We start from the raw sequence: 15422 nt of genomic DNA on the forward strand, positions 1-15422 counted from the left end.
TTAATCTAAACATGAGTGTCAGGAGGGTGTCTGTGAATCGTAAGGATGCTGGTTTGATCTCGTCTCCTCTGCCATCTTGCCAAAATGTCCTTGGACAACACAGAACACACTGACGGCACTGCATACTGTACATACATACATTTAACCCTATTTAATTTAGCGGACCAGGGACCGTCGAATACTTGGCCCCCTCCTTTTCCCACTCTACACCAAATCTCTTCATCCCCAGAACATTTTCCCCAGAATAGGGATGCTAAGGATTCAAGTGGGAAAGACCTTTCTACTGAGGCTAATGGCCCAGACATACCTACCGGTAATTAGACCTTTTAATGCAGGCTTTGAATCTTCAGACTCGCTTCCATCTGAATAATTCTTTGTCGTTTTGCTCCCGCCATTATTTTCTTTTTTCTCCCTGTTGATGATTCAAATATCATGGCATATTATATTGGATTATTGTGTACTGTATATTCTTAATTCGCACGGAAAAGTAAATGAAATATAATGATTTTCAGGAGAAACAGTATGAAACGTTCTACATAAACCCCCGTTCAGGATTAACATGCCATCAACACCGGATGGAGCTATTGTTCCTCCCGATCATATTCAATATAATATGAATCATTGTTTTGGTGGGGTTTCGGTGGCCTTCGTTGCTCCATGTTTCTTGAGATGGTTGTTCCGTGGTTGAACCTAGTGGAGGGCCTCGTCTCCTGTAGGCCAGGAGGCGCGCGTAGTGCTTACAGCTTGATTGTCGCCATGCAGCTGGGTCTGTAAATATTTTATTCTCAAAGCCATGCACTTCCCAGGCAAAGGAATATCTTATTCATGGACCTTGGAAATGTTGGTTTCACTCATTTAAAGCAGAGTTGCATTTCTCATGGCTGCCACTGCATTTGCTGTATAACATTATTTTCCATAGATTGGAGATATATGTTATATATAATTTACTGTTGCTGTGTTATTGTTTTTTTTTTTTTACTACAATAACAAGGGTTGAGACCAAACGTGTTCTGAATTTGGTGAAGCTGAGGTAATGCCACTGGAAGCAGACCATAGAATAATAAGGATATTAGAGACCGACCCCCCAAGGGGTGGGGGGATCGGGACTCGAACCCGCGACACGCTGTGGATTACCAACCTAGGTGCCTAGAACGCTAGGCCCAGGCCATCAAAACATTGTTTTAAAGAAATGGAAACACTGATCATTGCATGGATTTAGATAAAGTGTGTGCACATCATCACCTGTCGGCTGTGCTAGATGTGTACCATCAAAGCAGGACAGAGACATTGAGCTCACCTCCTAGCCCTCCGGACGGATCAGTGACCGCAGTGCTGCTGCTGTCAGCAACCTCGCAGTGAGATACCACCTTCCGCACGCACGCAAGCACGCACGCACGCACAGTGACCAAAGACGAGGGACAATTGGAAGATGGAGGGTGGGACAAGGGGATCCCATCAATCCATCTCAGAATTCTTGCCAGTGAAGACATTTATCCCACTTAGGATGACCTCGGCCTGGTACCGACCCAATGAAGGCTATTGATTCCCAGTGAAGATCACAGCTGAGCCCCAGGTTTTGAATGAAAAACCCTCAGAACGATTGGTTCCTCGACAGAGAGAAAAGAAAACAAGGGTTTTTCATGTAGGTTTATACGCAAACTGAGGGGCACATTAAGTGGGCAATTGGAACTCTGAGCCGACCATATTTTGCAACTTATGTGGTTCGATTCCAGACAGAGCTATGCATTGCACGTCTTGCCCCCTCTCTACCCTCAGCTCACTGTCTCTCTCAGCAATCATATTCATGCATTCCTCTCTCTCCACACTCCTTCCTTGTCTTACAATGGCCGGATAATGTCTGCGAAGCGTTGCATTTCACTTCCTCTGACTGCAGCTCCCACCACTGTCCTAGTATTTCAGGAAGCATCCCCTAATCTGTCCAACATTGCCCTTGGTAGTAAGCAAAATACAATACTACATTTGCCTTTTGGCACTTGGCCCGGTTTTCAATATTCTCTCGTCCTCTGTTCACATTATATCATACATTTGGACCAGCCGGGGCCCCTCCTGCGCTGTTACTGTATAGCTCCATAATTTATAGAGGGTAATTTGTCATTCTGGGCTGTGGAATCATCCCTCCTGGCTTTCATTCTGTCGCTGAGGCCAAATACACAATGTAGTATACTCTGCATGGGCTGCTTTCACTTCCCCTCTCATGATGTAAACATTTCTTACATCAACCAGGCATTTCTCAATGTTTTGATGGTGTAGTGGGGGAGAAGGGAGGGGGGGGGGGTGGTTATATACAGTTCACGAGACAAATTCAATGCTGCCGCTTTGCTATCGAGGAAATTTCCCACACCACGGTTATTACCTTGGAAACAGGTTGAGGGTAAAAACAATATTACTAATGTTTATGTATGACCACACTTACCAGAGTTAATTTAAAGGGACACTTCACCCTTTTTGCAAAAAAATATATGTTAATGACGTTTAGAAGCTTTAGATCACTTTCCTGGGGGTATTTATGTGTGTAATATGTGGTTTTAGTTATTTTAGATTGTAGCAGTGAGCCTGTTGTCTCTGATGTCATGGACACTGGGCTCACTTCCTTCCTGGACTACATGTTGTCTCAGTAAGACAGCTCTCCCCCTATCCGCAAGGAGGAGCAGTGCACCAAAGAATTATGGGAATTGTAGTCCAGGAAGGTAGTGAGACCAGTGTCCATGACATCAGAGACAACAGGCTCACTGCTACAATCTAAAATAACTAAAACCACATATTACACACATAAATACCCCCAGGAAAGTGATCTAAAGCTTCTAAACGTCATTAACATATATATTTTTGCAAAAAGGGTGAAGTGTCCCTTTAACTCTGCTGATAGCCACAAGTCACTTTGGGAATGCCCATCTCAAAGCCATGCCCATTATGGCATCATCTAGTACTCAAAGCAACACGTGGCAATGTTATGATAATTTACCAGTTAACCAACCACTTTCAACCTGACATCCCAGTTTTGGGCATGTCATTAGTGGATTTTCCAATTGTTAAGACTTGGGAAAAGTACTCGGGACAACTTTCTGGATGCCCTCGGTCATCGCTTTGTCTCTCTGTTTCTTTCCAAAAACACCTCAAGCCAAGTTTTGCTGGGCTGATGCCAGAATCATTTCCTCCTCCTCTAGCGCGTACGGCCACATCAGCACTAAAGACATGGTGGGCTTGCAAGTGCGGACGCGGATTTGGCTGCCGTTTGGCCGCGTGGTGTGAAATGTGAACACCGTGTCGAACAGTGGCACTTGATGAATTGCAGCAGAGGTTTCCCGACCCGTTTTCAAACTGTGTGTTGACTTCAAAATCAGCGTCGTTTGTATAAACTGACATAATATTTCCCTAGATGAAACCTGGTCTTTGTCGGAACACTTCACAATCTACTTTTGGGTCCTGGCCTACTGCTTGTGAAATGCTGATTTTTTTTTATTGATATTGATTGAACAAGGTTTTAACGAATTTGAAAGGTATGCCTGTGCAGCGGTTGAAATATGGGAACCGATCAGTTTGATGGCGACATTGTCTTTATGAGGAGTCTGCTTTCTAATGCTCAGCATCCAAGAAATGAAGAAATGTGAACCCTTACAGTTTACAACATCATGCCAGTGTCTGCCTTATCTACAGTAGTTTCCTATATGGAATGTACTTGTTTTATAAGGTGTAAAGGTAGGTACAGTATCTATAGAGAGCAGGGCTATGACACATTTCCTGCACGTTGTAGCATATTTGCATATAGTTGAACTGGACCTTTTCTACACATTGAAATGATCAGAGTCTAATAGTTTAGTCCACACTTCCATATCATCAAATGACAATTGGCTTCGCCCGATGTGGGGCTCGAACCCACGACCCTGAGATTAAGAGTCTCATGCTCTACCGACTGAGCTAACCAGGCACGAGTACCATGTTCACAGCTCCATTATTTCACCGAATGTAAAGAGGTCTGTGAAAGAAAAACTATTGTGGGCAATACACAATAGTTAAGAACTTGCTTTCGGAGATACTGCTGGGATTTGAACCCAAGGTCTCCTGTTTACAAGACAGGCGCTTTCACCGCTAAGCCACAGTACCTGCCTACTAGCATGATGTTATTGATGACCTGAGATTAAGAGTCTCATGCTCTTAACGACTGTTTACCAGGCACACATACTATTTACACAGATGCATTATTTCACCAGAAGCATCTCTGGAAAGCTAAGCATGCATGCAAAATTTCAAGAGGTTCATGAAAGAAAAAGCAATAAACAACATTGCTAGGAACTTGCTTTCTGAGGTACTGCTGGGATTTGAACCCAGGGTCTCCTGTTTACGAAACAGGCGCTTTCACCAGCTAAGCCACAGTACCTGCCCAAAAGCCTGATGTTAGAGATAGAAGATGTTATTCTCTGATAAAGTAAATGAGTTATTAAAGTTCTAAACACATTCATATTTCAACCTGCATGTTATATTTTACATATGGAACAAGAAAAGTCTCCATTGTGATTAGAACTGTAGCCAACAGCACAACCTAGTGGACACATTCAACCTGTAGAGCAGGGTTCCCCAATACATTTTCCTCAAGGGCCATATTTTGACTAGGGTACCAGGCTGGGGGCCGAGTCGGCACGCGCGAGGTCGAGGTCTTGCCCTGAAAATTCATTTTCAGGGCAAGACCCCATTTGAAAAGGATGCCCAGTTTGACATGCATAGGCTACTGACCCCCATTTAATGCCATTTATAACTGGGACCCCTCAACCAAAAAAATATATTCCAGGGGCCACAAGGGGGTGCTCCGCGGGCCGAAAATGGCCCGCGGGCCGCCTATTGGGGAACCCTGATCTATAGGATGTATTATGGTACTTATCTCACAAGTTATCTGTCACAGGTTGAGTTTATGTTGCAGAAATGACCTTTTGTGAGAGATAAGGCCGCGGAGTTTTGTCTCTCTGGATAACAGCATCTGTGTCTCTGCAGGAGTACAATTTAAAAACCCATAACTCAAAATACTATAGTACAAATGTATACTGTATGCATTTGGCTACAGAATCCCATATGAAAACATTTTGTACCAGGGGGAACCCCATACAAGATTTGTGCTGTTATAATGTTTCAAATATATTCCAAATGCGTATTATTTCTTTTGAGGGGCACTAACTATAGCCCCTCCAACGCCTGTGTGTGCCCCCTCGTGACGTCATGGGGAAGCCAAGTCTATGGACTTTATATTTATATATAGTTTGTTTTTTGTTGTGTGCCGCCCCGTGCTGTCATGCTTGTTAGTGCCCCCAAAGGCGCCCCTCACTTCACATGCACCAGATGCATTCATCATAAAATGTAGAACATTACCTCAGCTTCTTCAATAGTTAATGTGTGTGTGTGTGTGTGTGTGTGTGTGTGTGTGTGTGTGTGTGTGTGTCTTCTCCTCTTCTTCTCCTCTTCTTTGTTTGCACAAGCAATAAGATCAAACGATTACCTTCAAAGTGGAGACATGGTGCTACCGTGCTAGTCCTGTGTTCGGTAGTTCAGACTCAGTTCAGTGTGTCCTCATAAGTATAGTATATGTCTGAGAGTTGTGTGTAAATCTCTGCAGGCTTGTGTTTATGTGTGTGTTTATCACATGACAGCCAGGGAGCCGTTTCAGTGGACATGAGTTGTTGACGAAGCATCTTCCTGGAAGCTGCGAGCGTTTCAGCTGAGGTGCTGCTCGCATATACGACTGTTGAAGTGTGTGTGTGTGTGTGTGTGTGTGTGTGTGTGTGTGTGTGTGTGTGTGTGTGTGTGTGTGTGTGTGTGTGTTTTATTGATATCTTGAAGAAGAGGGACAGGAGAGAGATGAAGGTGGAGTGAATTAATCGTGTTCGAATTTCGAAAACAGACATTGTAACAGCAACCAAAGCCTGAAACTAAGTGTGCATTTGTCCGCTTTCAGAGGATTTTATTGTGCATGCTTGTGTGGCATATGCACAGTAAGTGAAAGCCAGTGTTAGTAGAAGTCCAGACTGGGCTGAGTTGAGCATTTGCTCAGCTCTTTGCTGCTGTGTGTTTCCAGCATTCTGCACCACTGTGTGGAATAAGCACCAATGTGAGATTGCGTGCGTGCGTGTGCGTGCGTGAGAGACTGTGAATGTACTGTAGATTGGCTATTTTCACGATTCTTTGAAGTTGCACATGCGTGATTAATTAATTATGGGACCCCAGGGGGGCATCACATTTCTCTTTTTGGGTCTTGAGCTATAAATGTTTGTGAAGCATGGATCAATACATTACATAACAAGGCTTTTTTCCTTCAAAGGGAATTCTACTGCAAAGCAACATTTACAACGCGTAACCAATTATTTACCTTATGTGGCTGACCAAAGCCATCTCAACATAGAAATGCCGGCAGCGTCACTAGAACAATTATTTTGATAGTAAATTACAGTAGCCTACATTACATATATTGTTTAGACAGTGCTAGAATACCACATTCTTTCTTGGTTTCTTACCTGTGATCCTGCTGTAGTTTACTGTAGTTTACTGAGGCACTACACTGTCTCTCTGCATTTGATGTGTTTACCTAATGGCCCCTACAGACTGTAGGAGTTTTAAAGTTGTCTGCGAGTCTAGTCATCAGATCGTTATGTATTTCACATTACAGGAGTCTTTTTTAAATTTAAATCGACTGTCATGGTATCTGTGTGGCTTGAATTCACACTAAACGATTGATAGCCGACTAGGCATCACACACTGTGAGAGTTCACCAAGATGCGATCCAAACACGATAGATATAGGCTACATAATTTATTTTTTATTCCAATTCATTTTGACATCTCATGTGACGCACGTGCAGGATGCCGTGATACAAGCGCTAGACCGACACAGGACGCCTCTCTCTCTCTCTCTCTCTCTCTCTCTCTCAGGAATAGCCATAGCCTTTTTTTGTGAAAGTTTGCTCTGCACTGATGATTCCGATGCATTTATTTGCGTTTAACATTATTCAAGTGAAGTGCGTTGGTTGAGTATACAGCAACATTGCGCTAATATAGCTACCAATATGTACGACACAGGGATTTACCCAAGGAATAAAGGTTATAAATTATTATCATCTGATCATCTATCGAGACAGTGTCAGTGAGCACAGTACAATACAGGCCTTCTCGGGACGCGGTCGCAGACCAGTTCATACTGTGATGTCCAGTCGGTGAGAGAGCCAAATGTCAAACCTGCTAGGTTTGACAACGGTTGGGATGGCATCGGCGAGTGCTTTATTGGCGCTATATCTTCTCGCAGAGCCTTTCACACACAGCGAGCAAAACCTGTGCGATCAAAGACCGATCTTGCATCAGATCGGGAGTTTTGTCTCTCTGGATAACAGCATCTGTGTCTCTGCAGGAGTACAATTTAAAAACCCATAACTCAAAATACTATAGTACAAATGTATACTGTATGCATTTGGCTACAGAATCCCATATGAAAACATTTTGTACCAGGGGGAACCCCATACAAGATTTGTGCTGTTATAATGTTTCAAATATATTCCAAATGCGTATTATTTCTTTTGAGGGGCACTAACTATAGCCCCTCCAACGCCTGTGTGTGCCCCCTCGTGACGTCATGGGGAAGCCAAGTCTATGGACTTTATATTTATATATAGTTTGTTTTTTGTTGTGTGCCGCCCCGTGCTGTCATGCTTGTTAGTGCCCCCAAAGGCGCCCCTCACTTCACATGAGTGTGATGTTTTAAAATAGCCAATGTGTATATATAGGGTTCAGGGCTGGTCTGGCCATAGGACGTACCAGGCACATTTCCGGTGGGTCGTGACCGTAGGGGGCCGCCATGATATTAGGGCTAGCTTGTTTGTGTGTGCCTCGACAGAGCGTGCGGTATAGTTTCTGCTATCTGCGCGCTGGTTGTGGTGGGCTGGTCTGGGCCAAATTCACACGAAAATGACCGGGCCGAATTTTGGTCCCAGTCCAGCCCTGATAGGGTTGAAGTGGTTTAAATGATTGTGATGCTATATATTCACTAATTTAGGTGACCATTCAAGGAATCCTGGGGGTCCCTCAACCCAACTTTGAGAACCACTGGTGAGAGAGAGTTGGCTGTCAAGCTCACTTGAGCGCTGCAACTTGTCATCAGAACTTCTTGGGCCCTTAATTCTTCTTGCATGAATTTCATCAGCAGACTATTGTATTGATCGGGTGGATAATATCAATCGGTGTGGTGCATTACTGTGACCTCCACAAGTCCACATGGTTCCAACATCAATTTGACTGTGTTTCACTTCATTGTACGTCCCGCTTTCCACAAGGGCACCGTGAGTTGCAAACACTCAAACACAAAGCAGAGCTCTGTGCACACTGTGCACAGTCATTAAGAGCTTACAGTATATACGGTACCAGAGATTCTCAACCTTTTCTGTATCAGGGCCCACTCTGAAAATATCAAAAGTGCCGTTGTACTCTTTTCACAGCATGTTTCATTTTTAATGACCAATCAATCGATTGTGTTCTGGTTCCATTTTAAGTTCTTGTATCACAATGACTTTTCACAATGACTTTTCAAGGTTTGGAAAAAGCTATGCTGTATTTATATTCGTTGCATTTGGAGTCTTGTGGACATATTATACATCAGGAAATTACATGTACTTTATATGTCCTGATGAAGATCTGAATATATCGAAATGTTGACGACACAATACAATTTATTTTTGGAGAAGAAGATAAAACCGTGACATTGATTTTCTTTTTTTGTAATACAAAAACATACTTTTGTGTAACTTTGTTATTTTTGATATAAGCTTTCACTGGTATATTTTTCACACTGTGTTTTTGACAATTTCAGACTCAAATAGATTTTCTTGTTGCGAGTGTCTGCCTTCCGACGCCGAAATGATGCAGACACCTAAATGCAATGGAAATATTATTTATGTTGATTTTGACAAAATAACCTTGGCAGCATTTGTTTTGGAATGGCTTTTGTGTGTTTTCGTTTCAAGCTGAATTCTGGGAATCGCAGTTCTAACGGAGCTACAGGAGGTGTCACTGAAAAGACCACTGACAACATGGGTGTTACACAGTTTCAATAAACAACTCATTTAATGAGGGTCTGTCCATCAATGCAAATGCTTTTCGACACAGCGACCTTCTTGTTGTTTGGCAGCTCGGTGGGACGGGTGCAATCAAATGAAAGCTTACTAGATCAAAGCAAACAAAGTTAAGTGTCACAGTATAGTGTTGAGAACTGCAGATGGCCTAATTCAATCACACTCAGTGTGACAAAATGCCAATGCACAATTTGAATTTGTATTGTTGTCAAAAGCACAAACAGCAACAGCTGTTGTCCGTTTTGTTTTCGTTTAGTTTGTTTTCCTTCGATCATGAGGATTTTACGCAGTGACCTTGTGTATAACTTTGATATATGGGTTTTGGACAGCCGTCCAACACAACTTCGTATAAGTAGTTGCTTATTTTGCTTTATACAAGATATACAGGTATTCAGAATAATCATCTCATACAGTACGTGTCTACCGATCCAGCTGTGCTGTTCATCTATATATAAATGCACAGCATAATATTGTCTCTTTTTCAAATCTCTCAAATGTAAAGGTACTGGTACTGATACCAGTCTCCTTATAACGGCATATTTTATTTTCACTGACAGTGACTTCCCCACAGCATTGGCAACGGCGGAACAGTCTTATCAGGTTTTGTCATCGGTATAATACACGGTTTCTCTGAAGGGTTAGTGGGGTTGACACTGTCTCTCTCTCTCTCTCTCTCTCTCTCTCTCTCTCTCTCTGTCTCTCTCTCTCTCTCTCTCTCTCTCTCTCTCTCTCTCTCTCTCTCTCTCTCTCTCTCTCTCTCTCTCTCTCTCTCTCTCTCTCTCTCTCTCTCTCTCTCTCTGTACACAGTAAAATGCGTACTGAGCATTTCACAGTGTGTTATACCGTGCGCAGCCAACCAGAGAATCGAAGTGAGGAAAGAAGCCTGCGAGGCTTGTCGTCTGTTATCAGGGAGAACTCTGTTGTTGTGTAGTTTAATAAACCATGCTACTGTATCTTATTCAGTAGGCCTATACAGTATATATATTCACCCTGTGGGCTAAAGCACCTTTCTGTGTCTGTGAGGAGAAAACCAAGGAATAGTAGCTGACCTCGTTATTCATCCTGGCTTCCCTGTTTTGGGTTTGTGAAAAAATATTCAAACTTTTGTCTAAAGTAATTCAAAATATCACACTTGTGAAGTGAGGGGTCGCTCTTACATACATCATCATACTGTGTACATCATCAAACATCACATTCCCTGCTCAGCCAATCAAGTCATATCCATGGTTCACGCACGCACGCACACCTCTCGGTCATGAAAGAAATGATTTTAGTGACCACGTTTTATATCATTAAAAAGGACCTAAAGACGTGTCCACACGTCCTGGGCCTCGGACATTATGAAGACGTGTGGACACGTCCTGGGCATAATGGAGGGATAAGTGTTAATGTATGTAGTTTGGCATGGCTCATGCGAATAACTCACAAATGTTTCCGTGCACGAGCTGTGCCGCGTACGTGGCACAACATTACTGTTTTTTTGAGCGGCGCTAGCCCCTGCTAATATGCCCAGCTTTCCGGGTTTGTGTAAACGCAAACATTGAAGGCAAAAGTGAAGACAGAAAAAAGCCAGAATGAGATGATGTATGATGTATGATGATAAGAGCGTCCCTGAATAGCCGACGGCGCATACAAGAGAGCTCAAGTGGTTAAACAATCAACTGAACTCATCAGAGACTCATGGCACCAGAACACATAAAAAGAGATGCTGACATCAGAGCCACAAGCTAGCTTTGATGTCGCCCAGGAGAGCAGCTGACACACACACACACACACACACACACACCGCGACGCAGACTGCACGTCGTAGACCATTAAAAAGCGGAGGTATTGTTCTACATGTTCTGGTGAATGTAGCTGTTGCTATGAGAGAGCAGGTGGCTGGTCTCCCGTATCCCTCACAAAGGTTACTTCAAAATGACACGGCTTCTGCTGCAGGAAGAGCTGAACCTGTGACCTTTACCTTTCAGCATGGGAACTCTCATTAGACCTGCGGTTAGCAGCCTTGGCCTTTTATCCTTGGAACACCCCTTCTTACACCTGACAAATACTGAAACCTGCACGCACGCACGCAGGCAGGCACGCACCCACGCACGCATGCACGCACGCACGCACGCACAGGGACTTTCATCTATAAGCAGGTTGCAGGTTGCATGTGTTTGGACCAATCTCGCAAACTGCTTGACCGACCAAGTTCATCAATATTCAGTTAATCATGATGAGTGACGTGAAAGAGATAGATTAGAAAGGATTTACCTATTTTTCTCATGTTCTCATAATTATAATTCCCCAAACATTGTATCTGTAATCTGTATATGGAACTAAAATGTACTGAGATGGCAGAATACAATCTGATCTACTCAATAAAGACTAATATCGTCGTGTATTGCAAACCTTGTACCGTTCCTTTTTTTTATCATTATAACTACATTTAAGAATAGCGAACAATAGCGAAGACAATTTACCAAATTAAAATGTGAAATATGGAGATACAAGGTTTCTTACCCGACAGCAACGACATAATGTATATTTCAACGTTGAATTGTACAGATTAGGACGCTGAGTGGCAGCAGCAAAATCCATTATGCAGCACATTAAAAACGTTTATATCGTTGTCATATCACACTAAACAGTGGAAGCAAGCAACAGGCATGTTGGGAAAGGAATGGAATGTTGTTAGTTGTGAGAAGCTGCTACAGCTGCCCTTGCAGCCAAACACATGCTATCACTATATCCTATGATGCTATTAAGCAGGGGGTTGGAGATACACTGAACACTGATTTAACTGCAGAACACTGCAGCATAGCACAGCACCTCAAGCCCCAATTATACTTTGCTAAGCGACGGTGTCTCTCGCGGCTGTGGAAATAGCCGATCTACAAGCCCTCAGCGTAACGCGCAGGCACGTGTTGTGAGTATGTGGATCGGCCGTTTCTGGTGCGACTACACCGTACCGCAGAGCATAAAATAGGCATTATTATATCTCTTGTTTTTTTTTTTATTATCATTATTATTATTTGGCCTGTTTAGATCTGCAGCAATGTTGGCGCAATATCTAATTAAGTATGCATAGATGGTCAATTCAGTCAGACTCTAGCTAATGCATACTTTTTTTCTGTTGTGAATTGTTAAATGAAATAACACCATTACGCTATATACTTTAAATGTTGCAAAAAGTGCTTACACTTTGACGACAAAGTATTAATATAACATCACAGGGGAAATAATTAGGATGTTTTCTATTGCAGCACCACACATTCTAGCAACCTCCATATTGAATTACCCAATCACTGTGCTTAAATTGGATGCATCGGATAAGGCTTATCTTAAAGTCTCACCTGTGTGTGTGTGTGTGTGTGTGTGTGTGTGTGTGTGTGTGCGTGTGCGTGCGTGCGCGTGTGTGCGTCCACCTGCACCTCGGGGTCCTCCTTACCTTCTACAGTCCAGACACTGGCCGCACGGCAACTGTTGCCCGGCAACCGTGCAAAAAGGATGCTATTGTGTGGAATGAGAGATGACCCTTATGAGGATGGCTCTCTCGGGCACACTAACCCCCCTTCTGATCCCCAGGGTTTTAACCCAAGTAGTGTCCAGGCCTTTCCCAGCGAGCACGGTCAGGACCTGGACGAATTAGTGACGTCTCGATTGGGGCCAGATCAAGTCAAACCAAGACTAGTCAGATCTGGCCCAGAATATCACCTGATTTCAACCAACATACATTCTGCCCACTAAGACGGACGTCCCTGGACGAGGGAGAGTCCGATCGAGGCCAGATCCACTTAAGTCATATCATAACTATAGTCAGATCTGGCCCAGAATAATAATATAATATTTTTTTAGTGGCTTTCGCCTTTATTTTATATTTTTTTATGGAGGGACAGTACAGTAGGCTGACAGGAAATGGGGGGGGGGGGGCATGCAGTAAAGGCCGGCGGGATCGGGAGTCGAACCCGCGACACACTGCCAGACTGGGTTACCAGCCAATGACCTCGTTCGTCACCATGACGACATTTGGCTTGCTGGGTTGGTGATGATGAAGGCTGCAGATTCAGTCAGTGTTTTCTGGGGAAGCTTTCCATAGAGTGGGGGGGAAAAAAGTTAAAATACTACATTTGCGTTGTTTAAATTGGTATGTGCAGAAGAAGGCCTAATACATCAGGTAATTAGAGAGTATACTGTATTTTAGATTAGAAGTCTGAATCTGCACCCAGAATCACACGAGTAGCAAAGTGACAAGACAAATCCATGGAACTGGACCGTAGTGTACTGTGAAGTGAGTCAATGTGTTTGACGGTGTAAGATAAACCTTTTTAATATCGGTATCGGTCGATTTGACCACCAAATTAATCGGTAATTGGATATCGGCCAAAATTTAAATATCGTGCCTCGCTACTAGTGTCCTTATTATGGGGCCAACGTTCTGTGAAAATAGCTGATCTACAAGCTCAGTTAGCTCACAAAGCGAAGCGTTGTGAGCTTGTAGATCGGCTATATTCGCCAAAGAAGACAGTGTAGAGGGAAAACACGAGAGACCTGCGGGTCAATAAAGCGGTTTAAATACTCATCACACATGATTGTATGTGATCCATTGTTCTTATTGTCTTTGTATAATTTGGTCAAGCCGAAGAAGAAGAAGGTTGAGTACTTTAGGGCTATGGCCGGGGCGATGTGGACAATATGAAACGGAGTTCCTCTTATATCGATATTGTGACGATACTAATGTATTGTTGTGATTGTGCGTGTGTGTGCGCTCCCCAGGTTGTTTCAAGGATGACCGCATCGTGTTCTGGACGTGGATGTTCTCCACCTACTTCATGGAGAAGTTGTCTTCGCGGCAGGACGACATGTTGTTCTACGTGCGCAGGAAGCTCGCCTACGTCAGCGCAGACAACACCGAGGGCAAGAAAGTGAGTTGGGGGGGGGAGTCATTGGTTTACTGCTCATGGGTCCTTGGGGCTGCAACTATCCATTATCTATTTATCGATTATCCTTCCAATTACATTAATCGTAGAAGCGCTTTTTTTGTGTATAGATGTGTTTTTCTTTTTCAGTCTATTTAAGACTCATGCTATACAACGGTATCATGCAGTTTTGTATGATACTGGAATGTTTTAGTATCACTAAATATCATAAGATTTTTGTCGACTAAATCTATAGTTGATTTAGTCAAACAAAATGTATTTTGGCAGGCCTTGATGCCTATTTTTTAAATAGCCGATCTACAAGAGATTGTAGATCTGCTATTTTCAGCATGCAACTAATTGTAAAATGACTTATACTGGATCTCTTGTCCACTAGTCCCTTCCTAACATTTTAGTCTAGCTTTTATTTGTTGACAAAATTGTCAGTATATTTAGTCTTAGTTTTTATTTAGTTTCCATTTAGTTTTCCTCAGTGGAAAAAGGTAGTCGACGACAACACTGGTATCATGCAATGTTGGATCTACAAGCGCTTGTCCGTATATGCATGTAGTATGTACAGTACAGTAAGTATGTATATTATACTGTATATATATATAGTACTGTAGATCCGACAGAGTTTAGTCCTATTGGGTGCACGGCTGGGTTTTATGAGCCATGGTTTCAGATATACTGCATAGTGCATGACGTGGAACATAATGTTCTTTGAATAGACTATAATAGGCTGCCATAGGGAGTGGTACAGTAGGTCAAACCAGACTCACTGAGATCACAATTAAACCTCATTTTACAATTCAGCTATTCTGAAATAGATCTACTACACACTCACACATCATGAAGCGTTGAGGTTATAGATCAATTCTCTTTACATTTTTGAAAAATGCCCAAACTAGGGACACTAGGCTATATCCAGCTTTTAGTGTATGTTCACAAACTTTGTCCTACACATTCCCATTGACAATGAATGGAAGGTTTTACGTCGTAGTGTCTGAGCAAATAGACTAGTGTCTATTTTACGTCATGATGATGTACGATGATAAGAGCGCCCCTCACTTCACACGGCTGTGATTCTATGTTTAGAGACTACTGTGATACTACCTTTTTACCCTGAAGGAGGCACATGTGTTCGATATTTTTGTGGCACGGAGGAAGTGGGAAAGGAGGGGAGTCAGGGATGAGACATTTTGGCCCATATCCATATCGATACCGATAGCCGATATTACCGATATCGATATGATCTCATTCTGTATTGAAAAATTATAATAATTTTGTCCATTCTGAAAAATACATGTAACAAGGTGTCTGCACTGCAGGCTTAGGCAAGTCAGATTTAACTTTAATACCTTTTATATTTAATATTGTGAGCTTGTAGATCTCTTCAAGCTGTT

At 42.8% G+C, this 15422-nt stretch overlaps 1 protein-coding gene across 1 annotated transcript in view; it reads left to right on the forward strand.

Annotated features, from left to right (window-relative positions):
- The window catches only part of kiaa0930, a 52856-nt gene that overhangs the window by 13754 nt on the left and 23680 nt on the right, over positions 1–15422 (forward strand). The window contains exon 2 of the mRNA XM_083757529.1: positions 13874–14022. Within this exon, the coding sequence (XP_083613655.1) occupies positions 13874–14022 (149 nt within the window). The remainder of the gene's footprint in view (positions 1–13873; positions 14023–15422) is intronic.

The sequence above is a fragment of the Protomyctophum parallelum genome, assembly GCF_964188405.1.
Source record: "Protomyctophum parallelum genome assembly, chromosome: 22".
In the NCBI taxonomy this organism is placed as follows: Eukaryota; Metazoa; Chordata; class Actinopteri; order Myctophiformes; family Myctophidae; genus Protomyctophum; species Protomyctophum parallelum.